Genomic DNA, 27,914 nt, shown 5'->3' on the forward strand with positions numbered 1-27,914 from the left:
CCCTCCGAGTTACAGACACAAGGGAGGTAAATCATAAAACGACATGAGCTTTTACAGAGCTAAAGGTTACAGTATTCATTTATCTTTCACAGACTTGAAGTTCAGACTATTTGAACTCATTAAACCTCTAAAGAGTAGAGGAGAGGTCTGTCAACAGGATGACAGTTTGAACAGATGCTGTAAATTGATCAAAGATAAAAGCAGCAGTGCCCCACCACTGCCCATCTACTGCCTCTGAATTCAAATAAGGATACTTGTTGGCCTTTTGATTAAAATTCAGAAGACTGAGAGAACAACAGTAAGAAGTAGTAATAATAATGTTTAATATAGTCTACAATTCTGCCAGTTCTTTAAAACTTTGATGTAAAGGATGTATTGTGCCAACTCAAGAAGTGCATTAAACTAATTAACTGCATGGCAGGTGTAGAATATTCCTTATTCGGCTTGACTAACCCACTGTGATAATAAGAAGAGTTTTTCCATAAACAGCAATGATGCAAAAGGTTGACAGAAATTAGAGAGAGACTGTAGATTTGGAATACAATGTTTTACACTATATTTCGCTGTAGGCTGTTGCCTGTAAATCAGAACCTGTTGTCAGACTTGGTATTGATTTCAGTAAAAAAAATACTTTGGAAACAAGGGTGTTCCAGCACACTGGAAGCAGGAAGAATCAAAATGAAAATCTGAAAGTCTTCCTCTGTCCCTGTTTGTTGCTCACAGTCACTGCTTCTGCCTCTTTACCAGAATTAGCTCGTAAACGGCCAGGGGACTGTCCTCCCGCAAACCAGTCCCAATCAAATGTTAAAACCTTTCACATCTTTACTCATTTTAAAGGATATCTTTGTTTCAGAACAGGGCAGCTCCATTTTCACTTTAAGCCAGAAAATGTTTTGCTATTGTATGCAACTCTGAGTTCCAGTTAAAATTTGTGGATGAAATGGATTTAATGATAAAGCACATGTGCACTTGTAAAACTGAGCACACCGCGCTCTGACCTAGATATGTTGTTCACAATAACCGTATGCAAAAAAACCTTTTTAGGCACTGTGTGGCTAACTTCATACTTAATTTACATTTGATGAGGAAAGCCTGCCACACACCGTACCACGTCATGTAAAAAATTCAGACCTCATACAGTAGCTGTACCCCACACTTTCAAGTGGGACACATATAGTGAAGTACTTAATATGTATGGAATAATTACTGGAAGAAATATACAGCCATTTTTGTCACCAAACTGCCTGAGGTTTCATTATAGTATAATAAGAACTGACTTAATTGATCTGCTCCTAACGAAGCTGCCGAGATAAAACAGTGATCAACTTCAAAGAACAGGAGGTAAGCCACCTTAGCCTGAACCAAATTGTCACATATTACCTGAGACTATGCTGCATAAAAAGGTTTAGACAAATGTGTCCGTTATGCAGGGGTGATTCAGCTCTGTGTTACTGTGTGCACTGAGCTCAATAAAGGCTGAATCTGCACAAGACTGTCTCCTGCTCTTCTGCTGAAGCAGTTCCCACAACACCCTTCATCTCAGAAGGACAGAAAATTCAATAGCAGCAAAGTAAGTCACAGTGCTCAGTCTCTTCATTCATTTAACAGACATCTGTAAGGAATGATTCTTAACAAACACGGTGAGCTTTCTGACAAGGAAATTCAAGAGGCGGCAGTTTTAACCTAAGGCTACATTGTTCCATTTACCCTCTTACAGTTAAATTAGTGTAAATCATGAGCACCAAGAAGATTAGCATCAAGATCAATGCGCTTAATGCTTTACAAACATCAAGTTCAGCTAAGCTTCTGTTTCAGGTGAAGGCACTTCCAAGAAAATCCACCATACCTTTTATAAGGCTTCTCAAAAGTGGCAACAAAGCCTGTAATGAATTTCTAAAAGTGCTGAGCAAAGGCATGCCACAAAGCCACTAGCCCAACCTGCCAGCGGACTGAAAAAAGGAGAAGGAATTGGATCATTTTACTAAACACACACACCAGATGTTTCTGAGGGTAGGGGTATGTCTGCTTTCAGATGGGATAACCTAAAGAAAACTGCTACTTCCACTCAAGAAGCAGGACAAAGAAGGACTCCCTCAAGGAGGATGGGTGAGACGATATCACAGTAACTCCTATTTATTACTCCAGGAGACACCACATTAACCCCAATCCATTAATTGAATCCATTACTGCCAATGTTAAAGAAGAACGTATTCGTTTTTTCAGATGTTTTCTGCCATGCATCCTTAATGTAAGGAGCACGTAGAAGGAAAATATTATTTTTTTCACCTTCACATGGTAATATTAAATGTGCAATGTAGCAAAAAAGGTGAAATGTCACCAGTACCTGTTGGCAGCTTTTTCCTCTATGTTCTACAGTGTACTGAGAGACTGGATACTTTCCATTAGGACAGGGGAACTGGGGGCCAGGTACTAAGCCAAATTCTAGCATAGCTTAAACAAACGAGGGGCCCCAATTATTCTCCTCTCAATTCTCTTTTATTTACAGGTGAAGTTTGCAAATAATATCGATTTTTGTTTGTAGGAATTTGTTACCAAGCCAGCAAAGTCCACGTGTGTGGGGAGTTGGCAGCCATGAAATCGTATGTAAGTGTGTCAACGCAATGGAAAATATAAGTCAGCTGGTGACTTATATGTAGTTTGTGTCATGTTTTAAGGTTCAAATAAGATGTTTGTGTTGGAAGTGGTTACTTTATTATATTAATACAGAGTTGTGCTACTAGATCAAATAAATGATGGCCAATGAAGGCGGTCAGACTAAGGGACTCCTCTCAATATTCTCTATTTTACAGTTAGGATGATCCCACGACATTGGGACCCATAATACTTAAGATCACAGTTAAATTTTAGAGTCAATTTAAACTCTAAAATCTGGTCTACAACATATTTTCTACAAATATTCTTTAGAACAGATAAGAAAAAAAATCCTAACACTCCAGAAACATTACCCATGCCAGAAAATGTGAATCTGTAATGCTGACACATGTTGTTCATTGAATAAACCTTCAATAAAACGTAGGGCCTTTATTAATATTAATGCCTGCGGTTTCTAGTGTATTTTTTAATTCAGTGAAATCCAATGCCAGCTCTTTTGCAGAGGAGAAAGACTCAGTGGGTATGCTGCAGGGGAGTTTTTCAGTTAAATCCATCACTCCAACAGCAGCATCTTAGAAACGTTGTAAAGTATGCTTTGAACTAAAAGCCTGCTTGTGATCTCATTCACCGAGTTACAATGGTATCTGTACTGTTACTGAAGTTCACTCTAAGTATCCTCACTGGAGTGACTTGTTTCCTTCAGATAAATGTTTGGCTAAATTAACATCAGCCTGTTTAACTCGATTCAAAAATAACTTCTAGGGTTTCACAGAAAGAAAAAGGGGGAAATTGATTTTTCAGAGAACTGAGAATTCACAGATCGATCAGAAACCAAACATTTAACATTTTCAAAAGTCTAAGCTTTTCAATTTCAAAGCTGCTTATTTCTGGCAGGGCAACCAAAGATATATTAAGAGTTGCAAAGAACACTTTGATATTTATTTTCTTAAAATATGCACAGATCAAAAGTTGGTAACAGAGTGCTCAGGCAGGCTAGAGATGACCTTTAGGAAGAAGTGAGGCAGAAACTCCTCTCTCATTGATGGTCTCCAAAAGCAGCTATAGAGAACTCGGAGGCAGACCTCCACAGTATTTCTCAATGTTTTAGAACTCTGTTCCCACCTGATCTCCTCTGGGAACTGTGCGTTTGTCACCAGGAAGCTGGAAATCCTGTGGTGGTGAAGCAGCTTCAGGAACCTGTTGATCTCAGGGTACATGATGGGCTCTCCCACCAGGGACAGAGCACAGTGCTTCACCATCATCCCTTCCTCATAGCGGTCTGCCATCACGCCTGGAACTCCTGCAACACACACCCCCATTAACATCAGTACACATGCATCACTTCCACCAGCCTTTAAACTCTGGACATTTGGTTATTCTGTATAAAGTACTTTACTTGCTACGGGCACTGTGCTTAAATGCAGTGCAGAGAACTTGTAGGTAATAAGTATACATTATCTTCTGAAGAATTACCTTGAATTATCTTCAAATGCAAAGGTTAAGATGTTGAAAATGTGCGAAACAACATTTGAATTCGTACTCCATTCTACTATACCCTCAGCTTTTGTTTTCGTCTATTAATTTCTTTATAGGTTCTCAGTTGGCATGCATCATTAGTGATTCTCTGCTTCTTGTGCTTTGAGTATCCAAGGCAGAATTCCTTCTGAACAACATACAGTACACCAGGGCAAAGCGTGTGAATATGACGAATGAAAGTGCATCAGCATTTCACAGGCTGTAGTGCACATATCCTCACCAGGAGAAATGAAAAGTAATGCACTTTCCCTGAGGTGTGAAAAAGCACTCCCACTCAACACCCATGTCCTTTTTTTTTAGAATAATCATCAAAGCCAATGAAATGTGATGTGGCTTTCCAATGTGAGTGCATCCATTATTTTAGAAACAACTCTCCTCTACCGACCAGAAAACTGTGTGGAAAAAAAGACAGCATCCAAAATCGCTTTCACACATTTCCACAGGCACTGACGATTTTTCTCAATTGACCAAATCGAAGTTATGCTACTCCACATCAGGGAGGAAAATTCATGCACCACATCTTAAAACCCAGCTATCTAAAGCAGAGTGAAATTGGTTACTGTGCAGTGAAATCTCCCTGCCATTATCTAATGTATTCTATGACTCCAGACATGGAGAGCTTTCATTATTTTAAAATTAAGCTCTAAAGATCTATCAATCTATCAACCAGAGAATGACAATAACTGAAATACTTTTACTGACCACCACACACTATATGCTTTATCTAACTGTTTAGTAATTACATATGCTGGATTGACTGAACATGTAACTCTAAATTATACATTGGGTTTACAGGGATTATTGCAGCCTGATTCTTAGTATGTCACAGTTTATCCACTAACCTCTATAAGATCTTCATAGTCCAGCTCTGCACTGTAGTATAATTACTCAACGTATGCTTTATTGCGTTGTATTAAATGCACTTTTTTCAATATATCAGTTTTTTTTATAAACTAAAATGCGTGTGCAGAACAGCAGACAAATGTACACGAGGGTTAAGGACAGAGGCTTTGGAACAGTTTTCCTAGCTAGATTTCAACAGGGCCCTGCAGCACCATTAAATACAAAGAAGCCACATTGTTATTTGAAAAGGCATTTATGGATTTTACTCTACAGAGACCTACAGAAAGAAATAGTAAATTCTTAAACCGAGAAAAAAAATCAAAATAAAATTACATTTTCATTGATTAACGCATGCAACCTCAGCCGAAATTCATCAAATATACTTTTGGAGGACAAATCACACATCAGCCTATTACAGAGACAAGCTTTTACTGAAATCACATTACATCTTCATCAAGCAATAGAAAATAAATAAATAAGACAAGAGGATGCCTTTTGCAACCCCAAGTGGGTCTTTAATGAAATTACATGTTATACATTGAACATGTAATGTAAGCACCACTGACACAAGCAATCACAAACTGAAGAATATCCACTTTATTGTTCATATGTGTCTATCAACCAAATACAACCCTTAAAAAGTCTTGACAAAATACCAGAACCATTAATGTCATCAAATGTGCCTCCCTATAGTTGGTTTACCTGATTGGGTATAGCAGAATTAAAACGCGTTTCCAAACTGTCTAGTTTTTCTTTCATGTCAAAAATCTACTGAAGGACCTCAGCTCTCAATTTTGTAGACAAATAGTTTCAAGGAATGTACAATACTTATAATAATATTTTCAGAAAAGAAAATTTGGGGTTTATGGGATTTAAAAAAAATAAATCAAATTAAGCTGATTAAGCTTGACAGAGACAGACATGAAAAACTAAGATGATGGCTTCCTCAAGAATGTGGTTCGGCATAAAACTGTAGATTATTTTATAATCAAAACTTGAACTGAAAACTACTTTCTCAAATGACTCACTATCCCAATGCCAGATAACATTTCAAACATAAATCTTCATAGGAAGTCAAGTTCTCATTTTTTTTATGAGAAGTCAATCATCAATCAATAATAATATTGTATTCCATTAAAAATACATGAAAGAAGTTAAGAACAACCTTTTCCTCCCATACTGAAAAAATGAATTAAAAAGCCATGCAAAACTCCAAAACCATTAAAGTTCTTGTGTATATATATATATTATAATATTGTGCAAATACATTCAGCTGGGATCATGTATGAATCATTTACAACAGGGAGAGTTGTATGCCTTCTCAATGCTGTATTAGTAATGCCTTCCACCTGTCTCTCTCCAATGAAGTAGTTACGGATTCAGCTCAGTCTCTCATTTTCTAATGCAACGTCATCTTGCATAACATTTGTCCTTGTCTGAAGGACATCTTGAAACATGTCTTGGAAGGAAACTTCCATTCCATCAATTTACTCAAAAGCGCTCTCTTTTTACTCCCAGGATGAGATTGGTCTAGTTTTATTACCTACTCTTATAAAAGGCAAATCAGTTATTATCGTGCTTTATTGGTGTGCCTTTAAAACTGTTGTAAAGGCACCTAAAACATATACACACAAACACATTTGTGTTATCATCCTTCAGGAATAAAAATGATTACACAAAGTCCGGTAGTGTCCTTTACCGCTGGCAGTGAATACATTACGCTCTCAAAATAAGATGGAATGTGGAAGAATTGGTATTGTGGTCACTGCACCTTCTAAAGATCTAGTATTTCAGCAATACTCTCTGCAATATTTCTGTACCTTTCAGCAAGACAGATATGCTCCAAGAATGTTACAGAGCTTCTTGTAGAAAAGGCTGCCATTTTCTCTCACACTTTTTGCAACATTGGCAGGATCTTAAAATGCAGCTAACAGAAGATGTAGGTGAAGGTGCATCTATCCCCCAGCAAACAATACACTATGCATTGCAAAACAGGTTAAATAGCACCTGAGAACACATTTGTGGAATAAATCTTTAAATATTACAAGTTAAACATTTTTGTGAAGCCATGTTTTTGTAAAGTAGGATAATTAAAGTATAAAAAATAGATCAAATACGCTTCACTTTGGGATATGTATGAAGACACACACCGAGCTCTCTGTAGCAGAGACAATGGAAGCCCAATGAGTGCATCACTATAAAAAATGTGTTCCTTAAGTGGACTGAAGTAGGGCAGCCTTTGGGCTGCAAATTCAGTGAGGGTTCCATTCCATTTATGGCATGAATACAGTGACTCTAAGAGCTCTGTGCTGGAGTCAAAATGAATTAAAAATGCTTTGCCTCACAATGGAACTGTATAATTCTTATAAGGTTCCAGCCATAAAAAAACCTTTCTAAATCTTTTACTTTCATTGAAGATCAAGCCCTTGTGTTGTATAACTGTTGTCAATTGTACATCTAGTTCATGATCATTGCAGATTATTATTAGACACACTGATAAAACCTGCCCAGCAGTTACTACCCCATGTTACATGCAAAGAGTGAGTCACAGCGATATTCACTGATTATTAATTAATCATTGCTGAAATATTTCCATTATCCCCTCGAGTTTCTGAAAGCAGCACTGCACTGTGATGATAATAATAATAACAAAGAAGTAAGGACAATCCTTCTCATTTCAACAAAAAAATATCTGACTGTAAGGCAATTGGGAAAGGATTGTTATCGATCACTTATGTGTTTATGTGATTAAAACATGGGTATAATTGACAGAGACTGTGCTAAGAATTCACAGAAATGCATTTAAGAGAAACAATTTAGTCAATGAGTCCTTCTTATTTGTTAAACTACAGGACACATTTCCACAAGACAATTACAGTGATTGCTTTGCTTATTTAAGGGTTAAATCTGGACAGTCAAGCATAAGGGCATCAGGATCACTTCTTGTACTGAAAACACAGAAAAACACACTTTAAGCCATCTTTTTACAAAATTCTTCATTATCCTTATTGTTAATTGATCACAACGGATATTTTGCTTTAAATTAAAAAGAGAAAAACAATACTGATTAAGGGAAGGAGTAATTTCAGCCTTAGTCTGTATGCAAACTGCTGAAAAAGTGAAAGTACTACTCTATGGTTCCACAAGAAAGCTTGTGTACCTGGGACCTGGGAACTTAACTTTACCTCTGAATTGTCTGATCATGTTCTGGTGGTTCTCCACAGCTTCCTTCAAGATCTTCTCTGGGGGGTCCATCTTCCAGCGCCATTCAGTGCCCACAGGGTTAGTGTGATGTCTGCCAAGACAGAGCCCAACAAGGCAAATTCATTCACCGTCAAAAAGGCAACATTCCTAGCTCAAAAGTGATGACACTATCTAAGATAGGAAGCAAACATCTATTCCAAACTGATCAGACTCAGGGATATCAAGGCTTGATATGGTACATGATGACCAGTAAAGACACTCGTTTATAACACAGGATGAGCACTGTAAATTGGACAATTCGAGTACGAACTGTCATGTAAGCTACTGTTCCCAGCATTCCCCAAAAACCAGCAGGGATGTGTGAGGCCCAACGTGACCACAGTATCCCATCATGTGCTAGGCTCCAGCAACCATGCAGTGCTGTCAGCAAGCCCTTCATCAGTCCTTCAGTGAACACCGCAGGACCTGTGCTGATGGCTCAAAGTGTGCACACCGAGAAGGAAGCATATATGATCTCTAAGAGATATGGAAACACGGGCAAATGTAGTAATCCACTACAGTAATACCTGGCTGCTCCGAACTGAGAGTGGGTAGCATAAAAAGAAGTAATAAAGCTGACTTCAAATTTAAAAAATATTGCTTTGCCTATGCCACAATGTTTTTTTACCATACAGTGGTGCTGAACCAACAGATCACTCTATTAGTAAGATTGTGCTCTCAAGCACTGCTAACTGTTGATTGGGGGTGATTCACTACTCAAAGTGCAGAACAGCTGCTGGAATTTGTGCCTTTTTCCATCTAGATATATTAGGCAGGGTAAACCTCCACCTGTTCACCAGTGTTCTTTCTCCTATTACCCCTTAGTAACTCTATCAGACCTGTAAAGAGCATCAAAAACATACTGAACCAAAAAAAAACATGAAAAAGGTGGTTATATACTGCATGGCACAAAATGTGAGCAAACTCTGTGAGCTTGTTTTAATTAGATGAGTCATTGAATTAGCAATTAGTAAATTCTGTAAATCATTCCAGATCGTTTTAGCTCCATTTGTACACTGGAGAGCAATGCTGTTACAAAAAGACATTATGTAACTCCCTCATGAAACAATAAAATTCACATTGCACATTAAGCTTTAAAACTCACTTCCAGCAAATAAAAATAAAACAAATTTACAGACCAGGTTTTGCTGCTGTCACAAAAAGGTATTCCCTGTTCAGGTTTTGTAAGGGTAATATTTTGCATAATAAATCAATTGACCGTGGAGTTATAGCAGGGCTTTACTCACAAGAGTTTATTTAAAAAAGACAAGGCTGGCAATATTGTGATAGTCACAAAATAACACTTAACTCCTGCAGAGCAACCCAGATAACAAAAAACAATCAGGTAGTTTCCACTCAGGTCTATAGAAAGTATCCCTGCAGAAAATCCTATCAGACTACATTTTTTCTACCTGGCACTGCTCTATTAAATTTCCCACAGTGCCCTTAAACATTATCATCATTATTACTTTTTCTTCTTTTACAGTCTTTCTCTACTGTATAACATGGTGTTCACAACCCAGGCTTAAAGAACTTTTAATTATGTTCCCCGGCTGATAAAGTCTGTAAGCTACTGGAATAGCATACGAAACCGCAAATAAACTCCACTGAAACAGCCTCTGCTGCTACATCAGCTGCTTTACTCCATGAAATCCAATTTTCTCGAGAAGCCTGTTTAATAGTTATACCACGTCTTGAAATGGAAGGTAAAGATTTGCTCCATTTCTCCTAAATTAGGTCACTCAATTTCTACTTATTTAGCTGTTTAATACAGTAACTATCTACGTGAACTTGGCCCCGTGTTCAGAAATGTCAGACTGCTGAACTTTCGTATATTAATTTTGTTTCAAAAACATGATAAGAGAGACTGCAGCTTAACTTATGATAAATTACAGTATTACAATACAAATGCTCCTGAGGTATGAGAAAAAATAGTTTTATCTTCTAAAGACTTGCAGTTTCATACATATCACCTTATATAGAATCATTAAACCTGACCTATTCATTACAAATAATCAAGTGAGAAACAATATGTACTGTATATCTCAAAGGAATTAAAGAGCTGGACACCAATGGATTGCAGTAGCTTGTCTAAAGTGATGCTGTTGTCCAAGACATTACTGACATGTTGGCAACTGCAACGTCAAAACATTTAGTTTTTCTTGTTTTTCTTTTGTATTGCATGGTTCATTTATTCCGCTGTCTACTTCGTCCAGATCCCCAAGTGCTTCTGTTTTCATTGCAACACCACTGAGGACAAAAACCTTTGTTCATGGGACTGATCAGAGGTTATCTTCATTCTGTCGTGGAGCTGGAAGATGGCATCCTGTCTTAACATTGGCAGTATTCCCTCACGGCACTTTAAAAGCTTCTCTAAAGGACTGTTTTTCTCCCCAGTTTGACAGGCCATTTCAGGTTATGTCTGTTCATGGTAAATTTCAAGGGTCTGTCACTTGCTGACAGCTGCTCGTCTCCCATCTCTCTTTAGTAGATCTGGGGATTAGCAGTCAATCCAAATATAAATCTATAGTCTTGCAGTTATGTTCTCTTCTTTCATTTCCTTCTTAAAATCAACAAATATTTTTTTAAAAACACTTGCAGAACACTGGCATCAAATTTTAAAAACTGACCATTAAATCATGCCCAAAATATTTTTTAATCTCCCAAGTAAACTCCAAATAAAACCATTCCCTAGTCTTGTTAAATTGCATCTGCAAAAACATTTTTTTACACATCTAATTACTCTCCAAATTAACACCATACTATACATAATATTTGGATTTTTTGATAACTGTCTGTAACAACATCATTTTGAGCCAGTGTTCTTTTCAATATTTGTGCAGGAATAAACATTCTTAAGCTATTAAAAAGTTCAAGCTATTATCGGCTATGACCCCAAGGAATCGATGAATAATTTTCACATTCCCAAGAATGACAGTGAACAAGACACTGCGAGACGCAACTTCTCAAGTGACTAAATGATATCACTCGAAGTACAAACCAAATTTATGACTTCATAATGTGAGAAAACAATATTAAGCACGCATTAAAAATGTCAATACAATTAGGCAAGATCAATCAAGGCCAGAACAATCAAGCCAGAATGAGGAGAAGCCTGCTGTTCTTGTAACTTCAGTGATTGATAAAGATCTCTGCATATCTGTACCTAGGTGAAAATATTGTTAAAGGTCACATGATATGACATAGTAATGGGATTTTAAAAACTGTCCTTCTCAGAAATATTATAAAATTCATCAAACAAACTACGTTAGCCACCACTAATTAAAGTGGTTACTTTTTAAAAAGTGATATTGGAATTAAAACAAAATATATGGTTTTTAGACTCCCAGTATCTGAATGTGCTAACAGGTTACTAAACAAGCATGTGCTTTAATTGAAAAGACCTACAGGCTCCGTTAGAGGACTAAAATATATTATCACATGCAGAAGTGGAAGAAAATGGATAGTATTACTTACACGCTGGGTTTCAGTCAACAGGTGCATATCACCACTGAAGCCATAAGGTTGCTTGCAACATCTAGCTTGACATCATAATCATTTGACATTGAATCATGACAACCAGCAATAAATCTCTCCAGTACAGAATACCCAAAGCTAAACAAAATATGATGTTTGGAGTGCCCACTGCAATGGGCACACTTTACTACTGCAACTCAAATCCTGTAACTCATCTCACAATCCCACATCTTGCAAAGTAGAATATAATAAAGCCAACCCACCTCCAACAAAAGACACATTTGTTGGCACAAGCTAAGCTAGGAGTGGTTTCCATGCAGCGATGGGACTCAATGCCGTAGAATGTGTGCTTATAACAGCCTCCTCTGCCTCTCAGCATTGACTGCAAGTAAAAACAGAACAAGCACAACAGTTACATACAACACACTGCTCCATACAGCAATTTGGATACAGTTGTTTGCAGCAATAATGCAACTTGGGTACTAGATTTCTACCATGTGTCTACATTGAAATAAAAATGGCAGTAATCCAACAAGCAAGCAAGCCCACACCCTATCTGAAAGTCAGAGAGGTTACCAGCAATTTACCTTAGTCCATCGACAGAGCTTCACTCCAGAATGACTCCCTATTAGTCTGTACCCTGTTAAAGTAAAGAGAAAGGCACAGTGAAATGATTCTGCCTTCCCAGCTCTTCATACCAATATATTATAGTGGCATTTTTATCCCCTTCCTTTGAATGAAATTCACCGAAAGGCCTTGGATTCATAACGGATGAAGCCTTGTAAAGTGGTAATGAGAGGCCGGCGCAAGTGAAGACCTTTCTGTGCCGATGACTGTAAAAAGAGGTCACAGGTCTAAAACTGTCATACAGAACCATATGCACTGATAAATCACCTTATGTTTGACAACTCCTACTAATCCCAGGCATCAAACATGATGTGTTCTCTTAATACAGAAAAACAAGGCAGGCGATGCCATCAATACTAACCAGTCCAGACTTCGGAGTCTTTTTTTTTTGCATGTTTTGCTTAAGATGACATGTCATCGATTGTTTCTTTTTCTTTCTGTTGTCTTCATCAAAGTCTTTGAGTAAAAGATTTGGCTCACATCAGTCAGAATCTTTGTAAGCCATCATTCAATTAAGTACGTCATTTATTCAATTAAGGGAACTCTGCTCCTTGAGGTACTTTTTATTTCCCAGAATGATTTCTAAATTGCTTAATTTAAAAAAAATCCATATTTAACTAATTACCGTTGAATGTTCTAGATGTCTGCTTATGTATTGGCCACTTCCGAACCCTGCTAGAGACAGACTATACTAGAGCAGGACTGGAGGCCCATTCTCCAGCACAGCTTGTTTGAAGCCCAGAGCATCCTGGGTGTATTGTATGTTTTCCCAGATGGAGAGGACAACAGCAGTTAACAGTTCAACAGCTAAACGTTGAGAGGGAAACACCCTTGCATGTATTCCATTGTTACTGTATGTTAAAATTCGACATACTTCTTACATTGTTTTTTTTGCTTTTAATGTTAATAGTAAGGAACAGGTTAACAGCATACCCATCTTTCAAATTAAAATAACATTATAGTCCAATATACAAATGGAAAGAATAATAATATGCTATGGCATTCAAGGAGGAAACTGTACTGTGCTCCATTTGTAAAACAATAAAAAAACAAAGAACAATTAAATGGATTAGGAGGGAAGACCTTCAATATTTTTAAAAACTCAAAGGTTTCGAAAGCCAAGATTATTTTCATAACTTCACGTCACAAGCGCTGCAGTCCCTGGCAGCATTGCAGGAATGAAATCCAGTTTACTGATTAACCTTAAAAAAAAAATGCAATTATGGAAGCTGGACCTATGGCAGATTGCATGGACAGGAAGCATTCAATAATTTATTTCACAGTCTGGTCCCATCAAAACAAGCGGTGAACACACACACAGAGGCCTTTTGATCTCGGAGGAGGGAGGCCTCAAGAGAGCACCTGGGTATAAATTCTGGGCTCCTGTTTTCACGATATTGTCAGCAAGACCCTTTGTAAAAACTGCCATTGTGCGAACAGGAGAAAACGAAATTCACGGAGCCCCATGAAACAAAACCTTGAAGAATAATGGCTAAAACAGGAAGAAGACAACATATGCCAGCTAAGCATTTTATTCTGCACGTTCCAAAATGTGGCTTTTTGTTATCTCAGCACGTCAGTCAGAAGCATTAAAGAAATCAAGCAGCAGCTGTCTAAGTGCTTGAGCACAACAGGGTGTCAGAGCTGTGGAAGACTGTGACTAAGCAATCTCAAACTAAATCTCTTTTTTTGTACATTAACTATACACCTAAAGAAAAAATGAGACGTCCTCATTTTAGAGAGAATCAGATATGTCTTTTAAGTACAATCTAAAAAAATGGCATTTCCAGATTTCTGAATTTAAAGTTGTTTAATTAGTAAAACACAGCAGATGCATTAGTTCTTGATTAGTTTAACTGAAGGTTTTCTCATTCCTTTCATATTAGTAAAACATCCTAATAAAACTGGTACAAAAAAACAAATTTTCGGCTATTCCAAGGATACTAAAAATCTGACAGTCCTGCTTGTTTAATAAAACACTTATCACGTATTTTGTGTTCTGTAACAAAAAATATTTTTTTCAGCCATTGATCCAAAGACATTTTGCAAAACAACAAGAGATTGCAAAACAAACATTAGCAACACCAGAAATAGAAATGGAAAGCTATTAAGAGAACATGATGCTCCAAAGATTGAATTCAAATGGAAATTGTTGCCAAACGAGCTAAATCATTTCATTTTAATATAGTCGTGACATATTTAAATTGTACATTTCAAAATCAATACTGCACCTCTAAATAAGCACTTTGATTTAAACTAAGTGTGCTTGCATCAAATAGCTAAAAACACAGAACACAAATCTCAATTTAAAACAATGTGTAAAGGAATATAATTGACTCTACAGAATCGGATAACTACTGAGGTATTTTAAATACGCAACAGTTCAAGGAGAAAGGTGATGGCTATTGTGTGTATAGCAGAGTTACCAGGTTGTATACTGATCTAATTGAATTGCGGTCTTAAGCAAGGCTGGACATGGTCTGTGGTGTTGTGAATGTTTTTGGTGAACACGTAGGTGCTAGTTTTCCAGAACAATGCCACAATATAGTGACTGGGTTTGCTATGCTATAAGAGATGCTATTCTTCAGATGAGACATTAAAACAAGGTCATTAAAGATTGTCATATTGAAGTCATATTCCACTCTGAATTTGCACAATCTGGACTAGCTAAACATCCACCTTATTTCAATTTGTAAACTACACAAAACGTTTGAGAATAATGCAGTCAAAGCCAGTCACTTTGTAAGTACTAAGTACTCTGTGTATTGTGCCAGCAATGCCACTATGTTTTCCAACGTGCTTCCAGAAAGAGTTTGTGAATTAAATCACTAACAAGTAATTTACTAACTTAATAAATATGGACACAAAAAAGTTGCAACTCTCTCTGTAAGCCCTCTGACTCAAAAATGGAATAATTCAAACACAGTCAATACAAAAGTAGATTGTATTAGTACATCTTCTGTATTTTCGAGGAGGTGTTTATCTACCAGGGTGATACAAATGGTTGAAGAACAAAGTGGAGCAATCAAACATCTGGTAAAAAAACTAAAATATCTACCATGAGATCTTGTCCAGAATGACAATGCACAATGTAACATGTGAGTTTAGACAGCGAAACTAATATACTCCAAACATAATTTCACACAAAAAACAAATACAGTTTAGCAGATGGTCTAATACTGATTAATCCACTGTGTTAGTTACTACACAGAAAGCCATTATATTTTTAATTTCTGGAAATGTAAGCCACTAATCTTTTTAACTCATATGGCTTGCAAATCCATGCTGACAAATATTTCATAACAATTCCGACACCTGCTCAGAACTGAAAGTGCTATAATTGCATCAGGGCTTCAGAGATCCCATCAGACAGAGAACCATATCTCATCTCTCCGAGATCAGTCTGGTACCCAATTTTTTTTACCGGCCAACTAACATCACTGAGTCCAATGTTCAGTCACTGCACAGATCTCAGAGCCTTATGTCTTAACAAACAAAGACATAAATTAAAATGGCTCTTTGAAGAATAAAAGCCATAAAACTTCAAAAAACACAGTCTGTGCAGTGTTGTAATGTAAGAGTAATACACCATCTCTTATTCACAGATCACCTATGGCCACAATACCCTTAGGCACTTTACCATCAATTTTACTATTAATTTACCATCAGTGGACATTAAAGGAAAAGCACTTTGCAACATTCAGAAGAACATGTATTTTAACATGCAAGACAATACTCTGAAAAGTTGTCTGAATGGCCCCACACTAGTTTGGTGTCAAACTGCATTACAGCTTCTCCTCAGACATTAATTAAAAGCTTCAATGAAAAGGAAATGTCAGTTTTGTAACATAACCAGCCTCAGTAACAAAGAAAAGCATTAATATGCATATTAGCCTACCCACATTATTCCCAAAATTATAAAGGTCTGAACAGAACCTAGACCATCCCCAATTCATAATGCAGGACAGGCATGTACTGGCTTTTGAGAGAGATAGCACACTTGACTGGGTGACTTGGTCTCTGTCCCACTGCATTCAAAGAGGTTTCGGAATAGGTTTGGCGTCTGCATGGTTTTGGGGGTTGTGTTCTTGGGGTGCATGGCCATGAAGGCTATTACCCTTGAAAGCTGCAAGGTTAAAATTCCTAGGATTCCCAAACAACAGTAAAATAATTGGACTCTGCCATGACATTATATACTACTTTCAAAGACATGGTATTTGTATAACCGTGAAACCGAGTGCTACACTACTTAGGGAAAGGGATTCATCTGGCAACAGAAAAAAAAACTGCAGTGCAGAGCCAACCTCATTAAAACCTGCTTAAAACACCCCAGTAGAGTGGTGAAGTAAATTATGAAGTTAAAATGCAATTACCTCCCTACCACTAAATATATTTTTAAAGAATGATTCAATTAAGCAATTAGCAATCTTCTTGCAAAATAAACAAAGAAAAGAAAAATAACAACATATTGTGGAAAATAAATACATGAGCAGACACCACACGGCCTATGGAAAAAAATTCAATAATTTTAGAAATGGCATAATCCTGAATCCACTCCCTAGTTTACTGCCCAATTGGTGAGGGTAAGACTGGCAATAAACGTACAATCTTATAGTCACCTTCAAAAGCTCTTTAAAGATTTATAAATGAGAATTCTCAGGTACTTCAACATTTGCACCTTTCCCTTCAGTAAGTTGCCAGACTAGGTTCAGAATGATAAGAAGGGTAGAAAAAACGTTTTGAAGTGACAGACAAAAACTTCTGAAGCTATGAATCCCTGAAGAACTTTTATGGAGGGTCATGCTATTAAAACGGTTTCATGTCTGTACTGAAATGATTCTTCAGTACCACACAAGAAGGTGGGAAACATTTGGGCAATTGACTTCTGCAGTCACATCATGAATAGAACCTGACATATCAAACTCCTGCTGAGGCCCTCACTGTTCAAATATAGGGACTATCAGAGCACTAACCGCAGGAAAGAACAGCAAAGAAGGGGTACCATTACAAAAACACAGAACACTTCTCCTGATTGCTAGTCTAAGACCAAAGACACAGGGCACAATCTCCAACTCGGTGGATAAAAAGGTCATTTCTTCCCAGGATTACGGTTTATTAAAACAGCTCCGTGTACCTTGCTTTGTCAGAGCAGCTCTCAAAGCTGGAGTGATCATCTCTCTCGCCTCCTCGTCGTCACTCCTCCCAGTGCTATGCTTGGACAGCATGACCTTTCCAGGATCCTCCTCCAACTCCCCCCTTTTCTGCACGATACAGCACAGGAGAAAAACATCTTGAAGATCACAGAACATCAGCGTTAAGGTTCATTGATGACACTCTAGGGCTAGCGCTAATCTGCCGAAAAGCCCATAATTCCCATATCAAGTAATCAACATAACCTTCTGAGAATTTCCACTAAGAAACGTATAGGACTGCAAGAATGCACGCTTGGCAGACATGCAACTCATTTACCACAAGAAGAGTTCATTCATTACAGCTACCTTCATTGGACTACTGAGAATATTCCTCAAGCTAATTCTGAGGGCTGCATCAAATATCTCATCCATTAGGTGCTTATACATACAGTATAACCAGAGAAAAAAAAACTACTCATACAGTTTGATTAGCTGTTTTGAAAGTAACCATGCAGTTTCTGTAACAAAGCTATACATATTGCATCAGACAACAAGTTGCACTGGATGAAATGTGCTGTAGAATTTTAAGTGTCTGTGCCTAGTTCTTTAAATATAAACTATTTCCTTGTATTAAAACTATGCAATACCCTTGACTTCAGAAAAGCTAATCACGGCCTGCAGAGAAGAACATATTGATATTACGGCAATAAATTTAACTAAGAATAACGCTGGCAATGGAAGGGTACTTTAGAACATTGCAGTACCTATGGCACATTAATCATCAGTCTGCATTACCAACTTAAGCTTGCCAATAGATATTCAATTGATTTATTGTGCTATGAACACCAAAATAAAATTGGCGCTATTTATTTCTGGGAGTGGACAAATTAATGTCAGAAAAAATAGTAGCTAAGTGGAGAAGCATTTTATGGACCGACATTCAAAACATATCGTTTTACACATTTCCAGTTTTTCATTTGACGGAAGAAATCATCCAAATAGCTACGTTGTAAACTGAAGTGATTTGGATTTGTAACACAATGCCACAATTCATTAATAACACATTACGTATACTGTAAACAAGATAAAAAATACATGCACATGACTGACTATTAATTTTAAGTCTTCAGGGTTCTTTTGGCTACCACCAAAAATGAAAATACCACCTGGTGAAAATATGCTTGTTGGCTTATCCTTCTATCCAACACAAAAACAAAAACACATGCTGTGCTTACATTGCTAACAGTTTAGAGTAGCATAAAGTTCAGTATTAAATATTAATATCGCCCTGTTCTTTCACAATCTCACGTTTGGCACAAGTATAAGAAATAAGTAAATACCAGGCAGAAGCAGAGTATATAAATGAGCAGGAATGTTTGACCATAGTACAAGGTGTACAAATTAAGATTGCAATGAAGTTCAGAGACCTCCACTTTTGGACCCTCAGGTGCCTTAAGGTTTGTGGACAGTACAGCCCACTGGCCTCCCTGCATCAATAGCCCAAACAGGTACTCAAGGATCAACACACTCTCAGTACGCTGACCCATTATTTTGAGCAATTCCAGAGAAATCCAGTTACCTCCCTTCCCATCTGTCAGCTCAATGAATTACAGTACGTGACGATATTACAAAAGGGATAATGAAAGTGCTCCCAGATATGCTGTTAAGAGGAGCAACTATGATTGATGAACTCCTGCCACAGAAAGTTTATGAAATTTATGAATAAGTACCAGGGCACTTTAGGAACCATGATTAACAATTTATCTGACTGATTAGCAACACTGTCCACTTAACTACACCAGCCAAGACTTACCTGTCCAGGTTCTACTGCATTGTTTTGCTGCATTTCTAAATTTCCCTTTGATACTACAAGTCCATTTGATGACAGAGTTGGAGTAAGAAACAGAATTATATATTTAGACAGATAAGCATTATCTGAATTTTAAAATTCAACTATATGCGTATGCATGATTGAAATCATGTAAATTTTTCATGGGAGAAAATAAAATGCAAATGCTGCTTCCTATAACACTGTAGGCAAAACAGGAGCTGAAAAGTAACCTGGATTACTCTGCATGAAATAAAAGAACTGAGCAGATACCCTACCCTCCCAGCCGGCTGTGTATCTGGCCTCTTTACATGTTGAACACGTAAGTAGTCAGACAAAAGAGAAAACTGGCAACCTGGAGCTTTTTTTTCCCAACTCAGCTTTCAGAAAACTCTTTGTTATAAATCCATCTTTTGGGCTGGTAATGCCTAAGCAAACAAAATATCAAGTCTTCATTAAAACCAAGCACAAAGAAAAACGAAGAGAATCAAAAAAAGGAACTTAAGTGGTTCTCACTGGCATTCATGGTGATCTGTGTATTCCAGGACATTACCATTAGAAACCCATGGCCCAGATTTTCCCAGATGTGTTGCACAATTGTTTATGCACTACCTGGGCAGAGTGGATTTCAGTTAACCAGCTTGCTACACAACTATGGCCCCTTGTGATCTTGCCTTGTGAAGAGGCCTGACAGCATGTCTCCAATTAACATGGAATGTGCTGTAGGCATTGTGGGAAAAGAAAGTGGCTATGACGTGTTTGTTTTGTAGCAAATTTACTAAAAATAAAAATAAAAAATGACCTTCACTTTCACTGCCCCTTGATTTTCCTCTGCTTTTTACTGACTTATTTTTGGGATGGCTTCTTGGTCTACAGCTATGCTGTGGTTTAAATCAGATCTGTCTCCAGACAGAAAAAGTACCTAATCTTGTGGGTTAATGTTCCATGTGCAAAAGTGAGGATTTTTTTCCCCAAAGTAAAGTGAAGAGGAAAAAGTGAAGAGACGCGTGCTGCCTCTGACCAACTCATAAAACACAAATATCTTTCAAAAGGCAGGGTGACTTTCTTCCACATGTGTTAACTCTTGCCTGCAGAGTGCCTGCTGTGGTTAAGGGATACCCGGTTCCTGGTAATCCAACCAAGAGCTCCATCTCAGACTCTCCACCCTGACCTGTGATTCAAATCCCAGAGCTTGATGATACTGAATGCCTACACAACTATTTCAGTCACAGCGATTTACATGTGAATTACAGGACTGCAGCATGACCTTTAAAAAGGAGCATGGAACAAGTCATTAGGGATTTCTCCCAGTGTCTGCAGTATTTTTTGCTTCAGATTCTCGCTGGTGTTTTCTGCTTTATGTTAATGTATAAAAGGCTTTCATCTTTTCTACATATACTATATATGCAATTCTGATTATAATGTGTAAAACATCCAGCTTTCCTCCATTCTCTCATCCTCATGAAAGGATGCAAGAGCCTCAGGATTATATTCAATTCATAGGAATTCTGCCACCTGAAGGCAGGGCAATTTCCATATCTGAGCACAGCAGCTCATCGGGCCAGAGCTCACTCTGGGCTCTGTAGCAGTTAGCAGAATAGAGAGCATGTGACTCCTCCCATTGGATGTGATAATGATCCATTTTAGGAATTATCCCTCAGCAATGCTGATCCCCATTTATACAGTTGGTTGGACTGGAGCAACTGGGATAAAGCACCTCACTTTAAGGCACAACAGCAGTGTCTGCAGTGGGTACCTGAACCCACAACCCACCTGTTACAAGAAGGTAACCTACTATATGCCTTCTACCAGCATGTGCAGAGTTCCAAACAATGCACTGTGGTTAAAACAATACTCCATGAAAAGGACACCCATCTGACTAAACGTACTTAAAATCCTGTACAGTTTATTTTCATAGCTAAGGAAATGCATGCTGGTTAAAGTCATGAAAAACATTAAAACAAGCAACACACTATTCACTTGGATTCACATAAAGGTACACTTTGAAAGCAAATAAAACATGATACATGTGTTCAATGTCTTCTTGTTGTGGTGTACAAGCTAGAGGGAGGATAGATGCAGAATTGCTTTTTTTCCCCAAGCAGGTTACTTTTTCTGCGTTTCAGATAGCCCGAAGCTGTAGGCTGCCATCCCAAGACGACAGTCTGTCAAGCTCTTCATGATTTTAGATCCCCAGTCAACTCTGTGCAATCTTCCTGGTGGGGGGAGGGGCTTCAAAGGGCTCTTTCATGCCACTCACACAGGCTGAATCTTCATGTGTGATCTTTTAAAGTCAGCCCCCCTCCCCACTCTTTCAGGGTCAGTGAAAGATGAGTGCTGAAAACATTTCCACTGCACCTTCTACTTCACAGCCCTTAATGGTCTTAGTTGTTTGCTGAAAATGTATTGAGCATCCCTAGAGCAATTCTCCAACAAGAAGGGTCAGCCAAGTCCAGCGTTTGCTGCAGCTTTCCAGGCGAGCGTTTCACAAGCTCATCTTTAAAAAGCTACATGCTGCTGTAACAAAACGGCCTCAAACGGTTGCACAAAACGAGGCACCTTTTGAGATGTTATCATGCACGTCTTAACAGCCCTCCCTCTCGTGTACACAGTTCTGACTTCCAGAAGTGGCAGAAAAGGAGTCTCTCTCAGCTGCCTTTTGCATGTAACTTCAGAGCAGTCAGCAAGCCATATGGCCATGGGCCTGCACAAGGACGCCAATGTTCACATCACACAACTTTTGGCAGGACCTAAGCAGGACTTAAATCTTTTTGAAAACCCATGCTAACTGTGCAACAACTTCAGCTGCTGCTGAGGTGTCCAGTACATGTCTATTTTATTTTGGGGTAGGAGGAGGTGGCGGGACATTAAACATTTCTTTGCCCCACAAATGTTTGCAAGAATTATGGTTTCCACACGGCTGTCTGTTCTCCATGTAATAGAACATTCATGGGAAAACTTGCATTTGTCAATTGCACTGTTTACATTCGAGCCTTTCAAAGACTGGTCGTTTCAATGGTGAACTCTTTCTTCCAGTGTATAAGACGCATGACATTATGATTTATAAAACAGTAATTGTCAGTCTTGCTCACTGCTTTGTGTGGTACATACCTAAATGTGTGTGTTAACATAAATATGTAAGTTAATACTTATACCTAATACCTAAATAAGTAAGGAAAAATACTGATTGTTTGCTACCTTTAAATCTTTTAAATAAACAGTTATATGTACAAATAAAGCTTCTCTTTATGTAGATAAACATTTATGCAAGATATGTTAAAATACAGGCACTGTATGTTATCAGCATCAAGCTTAGCTTGGATGAGAATAACCAAGCTGGTCAGTTAGCAAGTCATTAAATTACACTGGTCTGCCCTGCGATGGACCGGCGTGCCATTCAGGGTGTACCACTCCTTGTGCCCACTGCTAGCCAGGATAGGCTCTGGTTCCCCCGACCCTGAATTGGATGAAGCTGTTAGAAAATGGAAGGATGGATGAATCACATTGATCACAAGTAATCAAAAACTGTATCGCACCAACAAAGATGAACTACACATGCACAGACAGACTGAAGCGTTTTAGTAGCTAATCCATCACATTAACCTATCATCTCGAATTGATTTACTGTCTGGTGGTCCTCATCATAAAAATCATTTATTGTTTTCTACATGTCTATGAAGCTAAAGTGCTACTTTTTATACAGCATCACACAGATTTTTCAGAATGAATGGCTAAAATGTCCGGTGAAGATAACCATTAAACTGCACTTCTGCAAACAGAAACAACCGAAACGAAAGGAAGAGTGCAAAATGTCTGAAAGTTTTACACAGCAATGCAATTACAAAAAATGAACAAAAGAAATATGTAAAAAAAGAGCAAACTCCAAAGTCAGAATTGCTGCAAGCAAAACAAATCAATTAACTTTTATGCCCAGACAGGGAGCCAAAAAAAATCTAATGGCCTTTTATGCATTTATGAATAAATAAAACTCAATCTGTGAATTACCCTGCGCACGCAGTGCAAACATAAAAGAGCTTAGAAATGCAATTGTCATTAAAAGTCACACTCTTCCAATATTAGAGGCAAAATGCTCATTGATTGGAAAATATAGATTTTCTAGTCAGAAAAGAAAAACGTATGTTACTGCATTTTTGATATGAAATGCAATTTGCCATATGATTTATACCTGAAAATCATGATGCTATGTTACTATAGTAATGATGGATACTGCTATAGCTGCACACATAATTCATACCTCAGGAACATTACTGAGTTTTAATTTCCCTGTATTTATTTTTCTATTATTTTGTAAAAACCATTCTGGCAAGATAAGTGCGTCTTAAACTGATTCAGCCCAGTCCTTCTAAAATATGAGATAAAGATAAGATGGTTTAATACGGATGATTTCTGAGCACAGCTTTTGAACAACTTGTCTTACGATGGCTAATCTCCAAGTAAAACTATTTTCGGATAGATTCATTTCACACAAACATTCCCTTAATGCATGAAAGCTCCCTGATAAATAAACACAGCTTCCCCAATTTCCATCACCGAATGGATTCATTAAAATTGACATTTAATAGGTCTCATAAACTGGAGAACTGGAAGGGATCAAAAATAGAAAAGGCACGTATTACAACTGGGCATCAGATTAAACAATAACCAGTAAGAGAAAGACTAATTAGGGTAGAAAAACTAGTCAGCTCTCCAGTAACTGAAGCTGGATGAAAATCCAAAAGGGACGAATAGCATACTGGAACCTCATTATAAGAAGAACTACAGGGGCTCCAGTTCTTCTGTGTTTTAAGTAGACAGTTCCTTCTGTCACAATGTGCTGAATAAAGCTCACTTACACATAACAAGGATAACGAAAATCTAGAAGTCTTCAAGATTTAGAGCTGGTTTAATGAAGAGCAGAAAGAAACTGCTTTTTAAACAATGAACCTGCGGTCTAAATATTCATACTAAATGACACGGCAGAGATTTGACCTGGTTTCAAAAGCAGTTCTGTGGCTCTGTGCCATTTTGTTTGCTGACAAATCGACAAGCATCAAGCTGAGTGTTGGACTTTGTAAATTACAGAGACAAGCTATATCATACAAAGCACCATATCATACCAAGAGTACTGAAAATAGAGGATATATATAATTTCTTTAGCACAGCCCTGCTGGAAGAAGGAATATCTGCTGTTCTGCATGGACATAAGTGCTGTTCTGCTCCATTCTAACTTTTCAGACTGGAATTGTTCATTTGTAGGCTGTCCTACATTATGTATATCAGCTATCACATTCGATTTGTTTTTCTTAGTTTTGCTTTATGCTTGGTGTTTTGTATTATTACCATGTCAACCAAGGCCATTTTCATATGGTTTGTCAAAACTGATTTGACTAGTTTCTACCAATACTATTCACTTTGGTAAGAATGGATGAGCACACGAACTGGAGAATTCGTGAAGGAATGAAGGAGGAAAGAAAAAGATACAATCGCCTCATTGAATGAGTGGCTTCATATAAATGGTGATTCAACTTTTATCAGGGTCTCCCAGCTGTGTTGGCTCCTCCTGCCTTTAATGCAACCTCTCACCCATGATTAATGATTGTGACTTTAATGTCAGAGGAAAATGAACAAAATGAACAATGGGCTTGGCTTTATCTGATTCTAAGAACATTATCCCACTGAGATACGCAACAGCAAGGCTAGAAAGGTAATTGAGCTCTCATCTTCTTAAACCCCAGTTTTGCATCAGTGTACCCTTTGTTGTTGTTATTTGTGACCCATGAGGAAATATCAATATCAAACTTGGTCTTTGCGACAGTGGGGGCCACAAAGCACATTATTCCAGCGTCTATCTTTAATCGTGCTTAATCATTAAAGTGAGTTAAAAAATCCTTCACAACAGGTAGGGCTGCACAAAAACCAAACAATTCCAGCCATTTTTTTCCCCCAAACTAGCAAAGTCAAAATCACTAGACTATTATCCTGGTAACATGCTTAAAAAGTGAAAATTGACATTACATTAATGGTGGAAACCAGGCCACCCAGGACAGCAAAAATCATTACTCTTTAATTACAGTTCGCAACAGCCAGTTATGGCCTTAATTAAGTCGTATCCTCAGTTGTGTGCCAAACTTATTGAGTTGTGTATTTTAATGCACAGTGAATCCTCCCTTACTTGGCACCCTCTGTAGCTAATAACCTTCGTGCTATGTGTATCACGACACCCTAGGAGGCTGTGTTAAGGGTGATAAGTTTGACTCCGTTTAAGAGGTCTGCACCTGCAGACAAGCACTCAGGTGTGTTGCTCACCTGTGTGTGTTCCTTCACAAAAAGAGTTTGTGATCTGAATTTCGGTGATATACTTCTTTGGTATTTTATGGGACTACAACAGAAAAGTATTGTCTTACAGAACACATCTAATTGCATTAAAACATTCAGCTCCGCAATTTGAATATCTGCCCCTCTGTTGTAATAGTTTTTCACGCTTATGTTATAAGAAACAAGAAAGGGTGCAATTAAGAGGAGAATTAAGAGGATATTCACTCATTTTATCTCAAGGTGTTAAGTGACTCATACAACGAACTTACCTTTGCTCTGCCAAAATTACCCACAGTCTGCTCAATACCATGTTTTACCATATTTTTTCAGAGTGCTACATTACTGTACACCACAGTAACATTTTCTAAGGGTTAGTGGTAAATTCAGACTTGTGGCCATATAATAGAAAAAAAGCCTTTACAACAGTGGGGAAAAAAAATTCAGGCATTCATTTCAGCCAAACATTTATCCAACAAGAACTATCCAACCTTAAAGCGTTCTTTAAATACCACCACAAGACAGACGGGGCCTATTAAAATATAAAGTCATTGTGTAAATGTCACCAAAAAAAGGTTTTATTGCTGGGTCTCTTTCCACGTGAATCCTTCTATCTCTCCTGCCCTCTTGTGATAGAATTCAAAACTACATGAGCAGAGCAGAGTGATTTTTAACAATGCAAAACTCTCTTATTTGTCACACATACTGAACAACTTGATTTAAGCCCCGAGACCATTCCTTTTCTTAAAAAGACACATAGCAGCTGATATTAACAGATAGATCCCATGGGTTGAATTGGAAATGTAAGACCATCTGTATATTATTTACACCGTGGCATCCCAAGTCAGACAGGCTTCAAAAACATGACCCTTCTATCCCTTATTTTTGGTCAAAAACCTTCTATTTACCTCCAGAACCGGCATAGAGTTGTAATGTTATAAACGTTTAAGGCCAAGTGCTGTACCAGAAAGATAGTTTGTTCTATCTTCCTTTCCTGTAGGGTATAAATACTGATGACATGTCAGAATTCTGTGTTTACAACCAAGAATCTTAATTTTAAAAGGGCTCTTGTGTACACAGAGTATGTTCGAAGCCAAACGAGTAAATCAATCAGGTCTAAAAGAAAGAGTAAACCTTGCTCCTGGAGAAAAACCCAAGCTGTCCCTGTCTCACTTCACAAATTTAAAAATACATGTTACAAAAACTGTCATTTTTAAAATAAATCCTTTCAGTGTGGAACATTTTAAGAGGAATAACTTCTGTGCTGAGAACTCGTGGGCTTCAATCAACCTGAGATCAATACAACTGGATTTGCAAAGAAATCCAACCAGCATGTACACTCATCAAGTACAGCGTGTGTTCTGAACAAGTCCGCACAGCAGATTGTGACAGAAAATGGAAACAAGCACTAAGCGTTAGGCAAAACCCAGCTGAAGACGTTTCAGGCAAAGGATCCTACAATGCCTTCCTAATGCATTCATATCCATTATGAAACAGGAACAATAACAGGACTCTGCAAGGGCTAAATTAAAAAAGCATGAAACAATATTTTACAAATATTTATGATGATTTAGCATCATATACAAACCTGAGCTACCTTAAGGTAATTCATTAACAGAGTGCAGTATTTTCTCATTCCATACTTCATTCAGCTAAATGATTTTAAGTATGTCTTTCTGTGACTTTCTTTCATTACAGTCTTTCATTCCATATCCATCACCAAGAAAGTTTTTAAAGGCATCTTTAGCTTAAATGACGAAGGTGTTTGAATTGGAAAGCTAGTACCCCTAAGCTGTCTCTTTAGGTATGGATGGGCTAAACTTTCTATTTGAAAAAGACTGCACATATCAAACCTATGACTTGACTGATGCTGCACTTCCTCCATATAAAGTTAATTACACCTGGCCTCTGTTTACATATATATTTCACTTTCCTTCTGCACAACTACAAAAGGCTTTGCGATTTCCCATACATTTCAAGTACAACAAAATAAATTCTGTTGCAGTATTTTAAATGACTAAGATCTGCTGTCTTTTCTGAGCTCTAATGCTACACCTGAGAATCTTAAAACCGATCTTGGTCAAAGTGATGTTGATGGCTGTGGTTTCTCTTTGAATGATCATTTTAGACATAAAATGCACCCTGGTACGGGAATTGAACCCAGGGCCCCAGCACTACGAGGCAGTCATGCGAACCACTCAATGATACAAACCCTTCTGCTTTTATGTATATTCTTCAGCCTTATTTGGAAGCACACCAAACAGAAAAATAATACACGTCTTATATACATATAAGTATGCCTC

General features: G+C 37.8%; 1 protein-coding gene across 1 annotated transcript in view; it reads right to left on the reverse strand.

The window, feature by feature from the left end:
• tyw1 (tRNA-yW synthesizing protein 1 homolog (S. cerevisiae)) overlaps positions 1 to 27,914 on the reverse strand; it is a 66,666-nt gene that overhangs the window by 30,495 nt on the left and 8,257 nt on the right. The window contains exons 8-12 of the mRNA XM_006641020.3: positions 17,474 to 17,600; positions 12,300 to 12,352; positions 11,976 to 12,094; positions 8,178 to 8,287; positions 3,736 to 3,913 (exon numbers count right to left, since the gene is read on the reverse strand). Of these exons, the coding sequence (XP_006641083.2) occupies positions 3,736 to 3,913; positions 8,178 to 8,287; positions 11,976 to 12,094; positions 12,300 to 12,352; positions 17,474 to 17,600 (587 nt within the window). The remainder of the gene's footprint in view (positions 1 to 3,735; positions 3,914 to 8,177; positions 8,288 to 11,975; positions 12,095 to 12,299; positions 12,353 to 17,473; positions 17,601 to 27,914) is intronic.

Source organism: Lepisosteus oculatus, chromosome 26 (genome assembly GCF_040954835.1).
Source record: "Lepisosteus oculatus isolate fLepOcu1 chromosome 26, fLepOcu1.hap2, whole genome shotgun sequence".
In the NCBI taxonomy this organism is placed as follows: domain Eukaryota; kingdom Metazoa; phylum Chordata; class Actinopteri; order Semionotiformes; family Lepisosteidae; genus Lepisosteus; species Lepisosteus oculatus.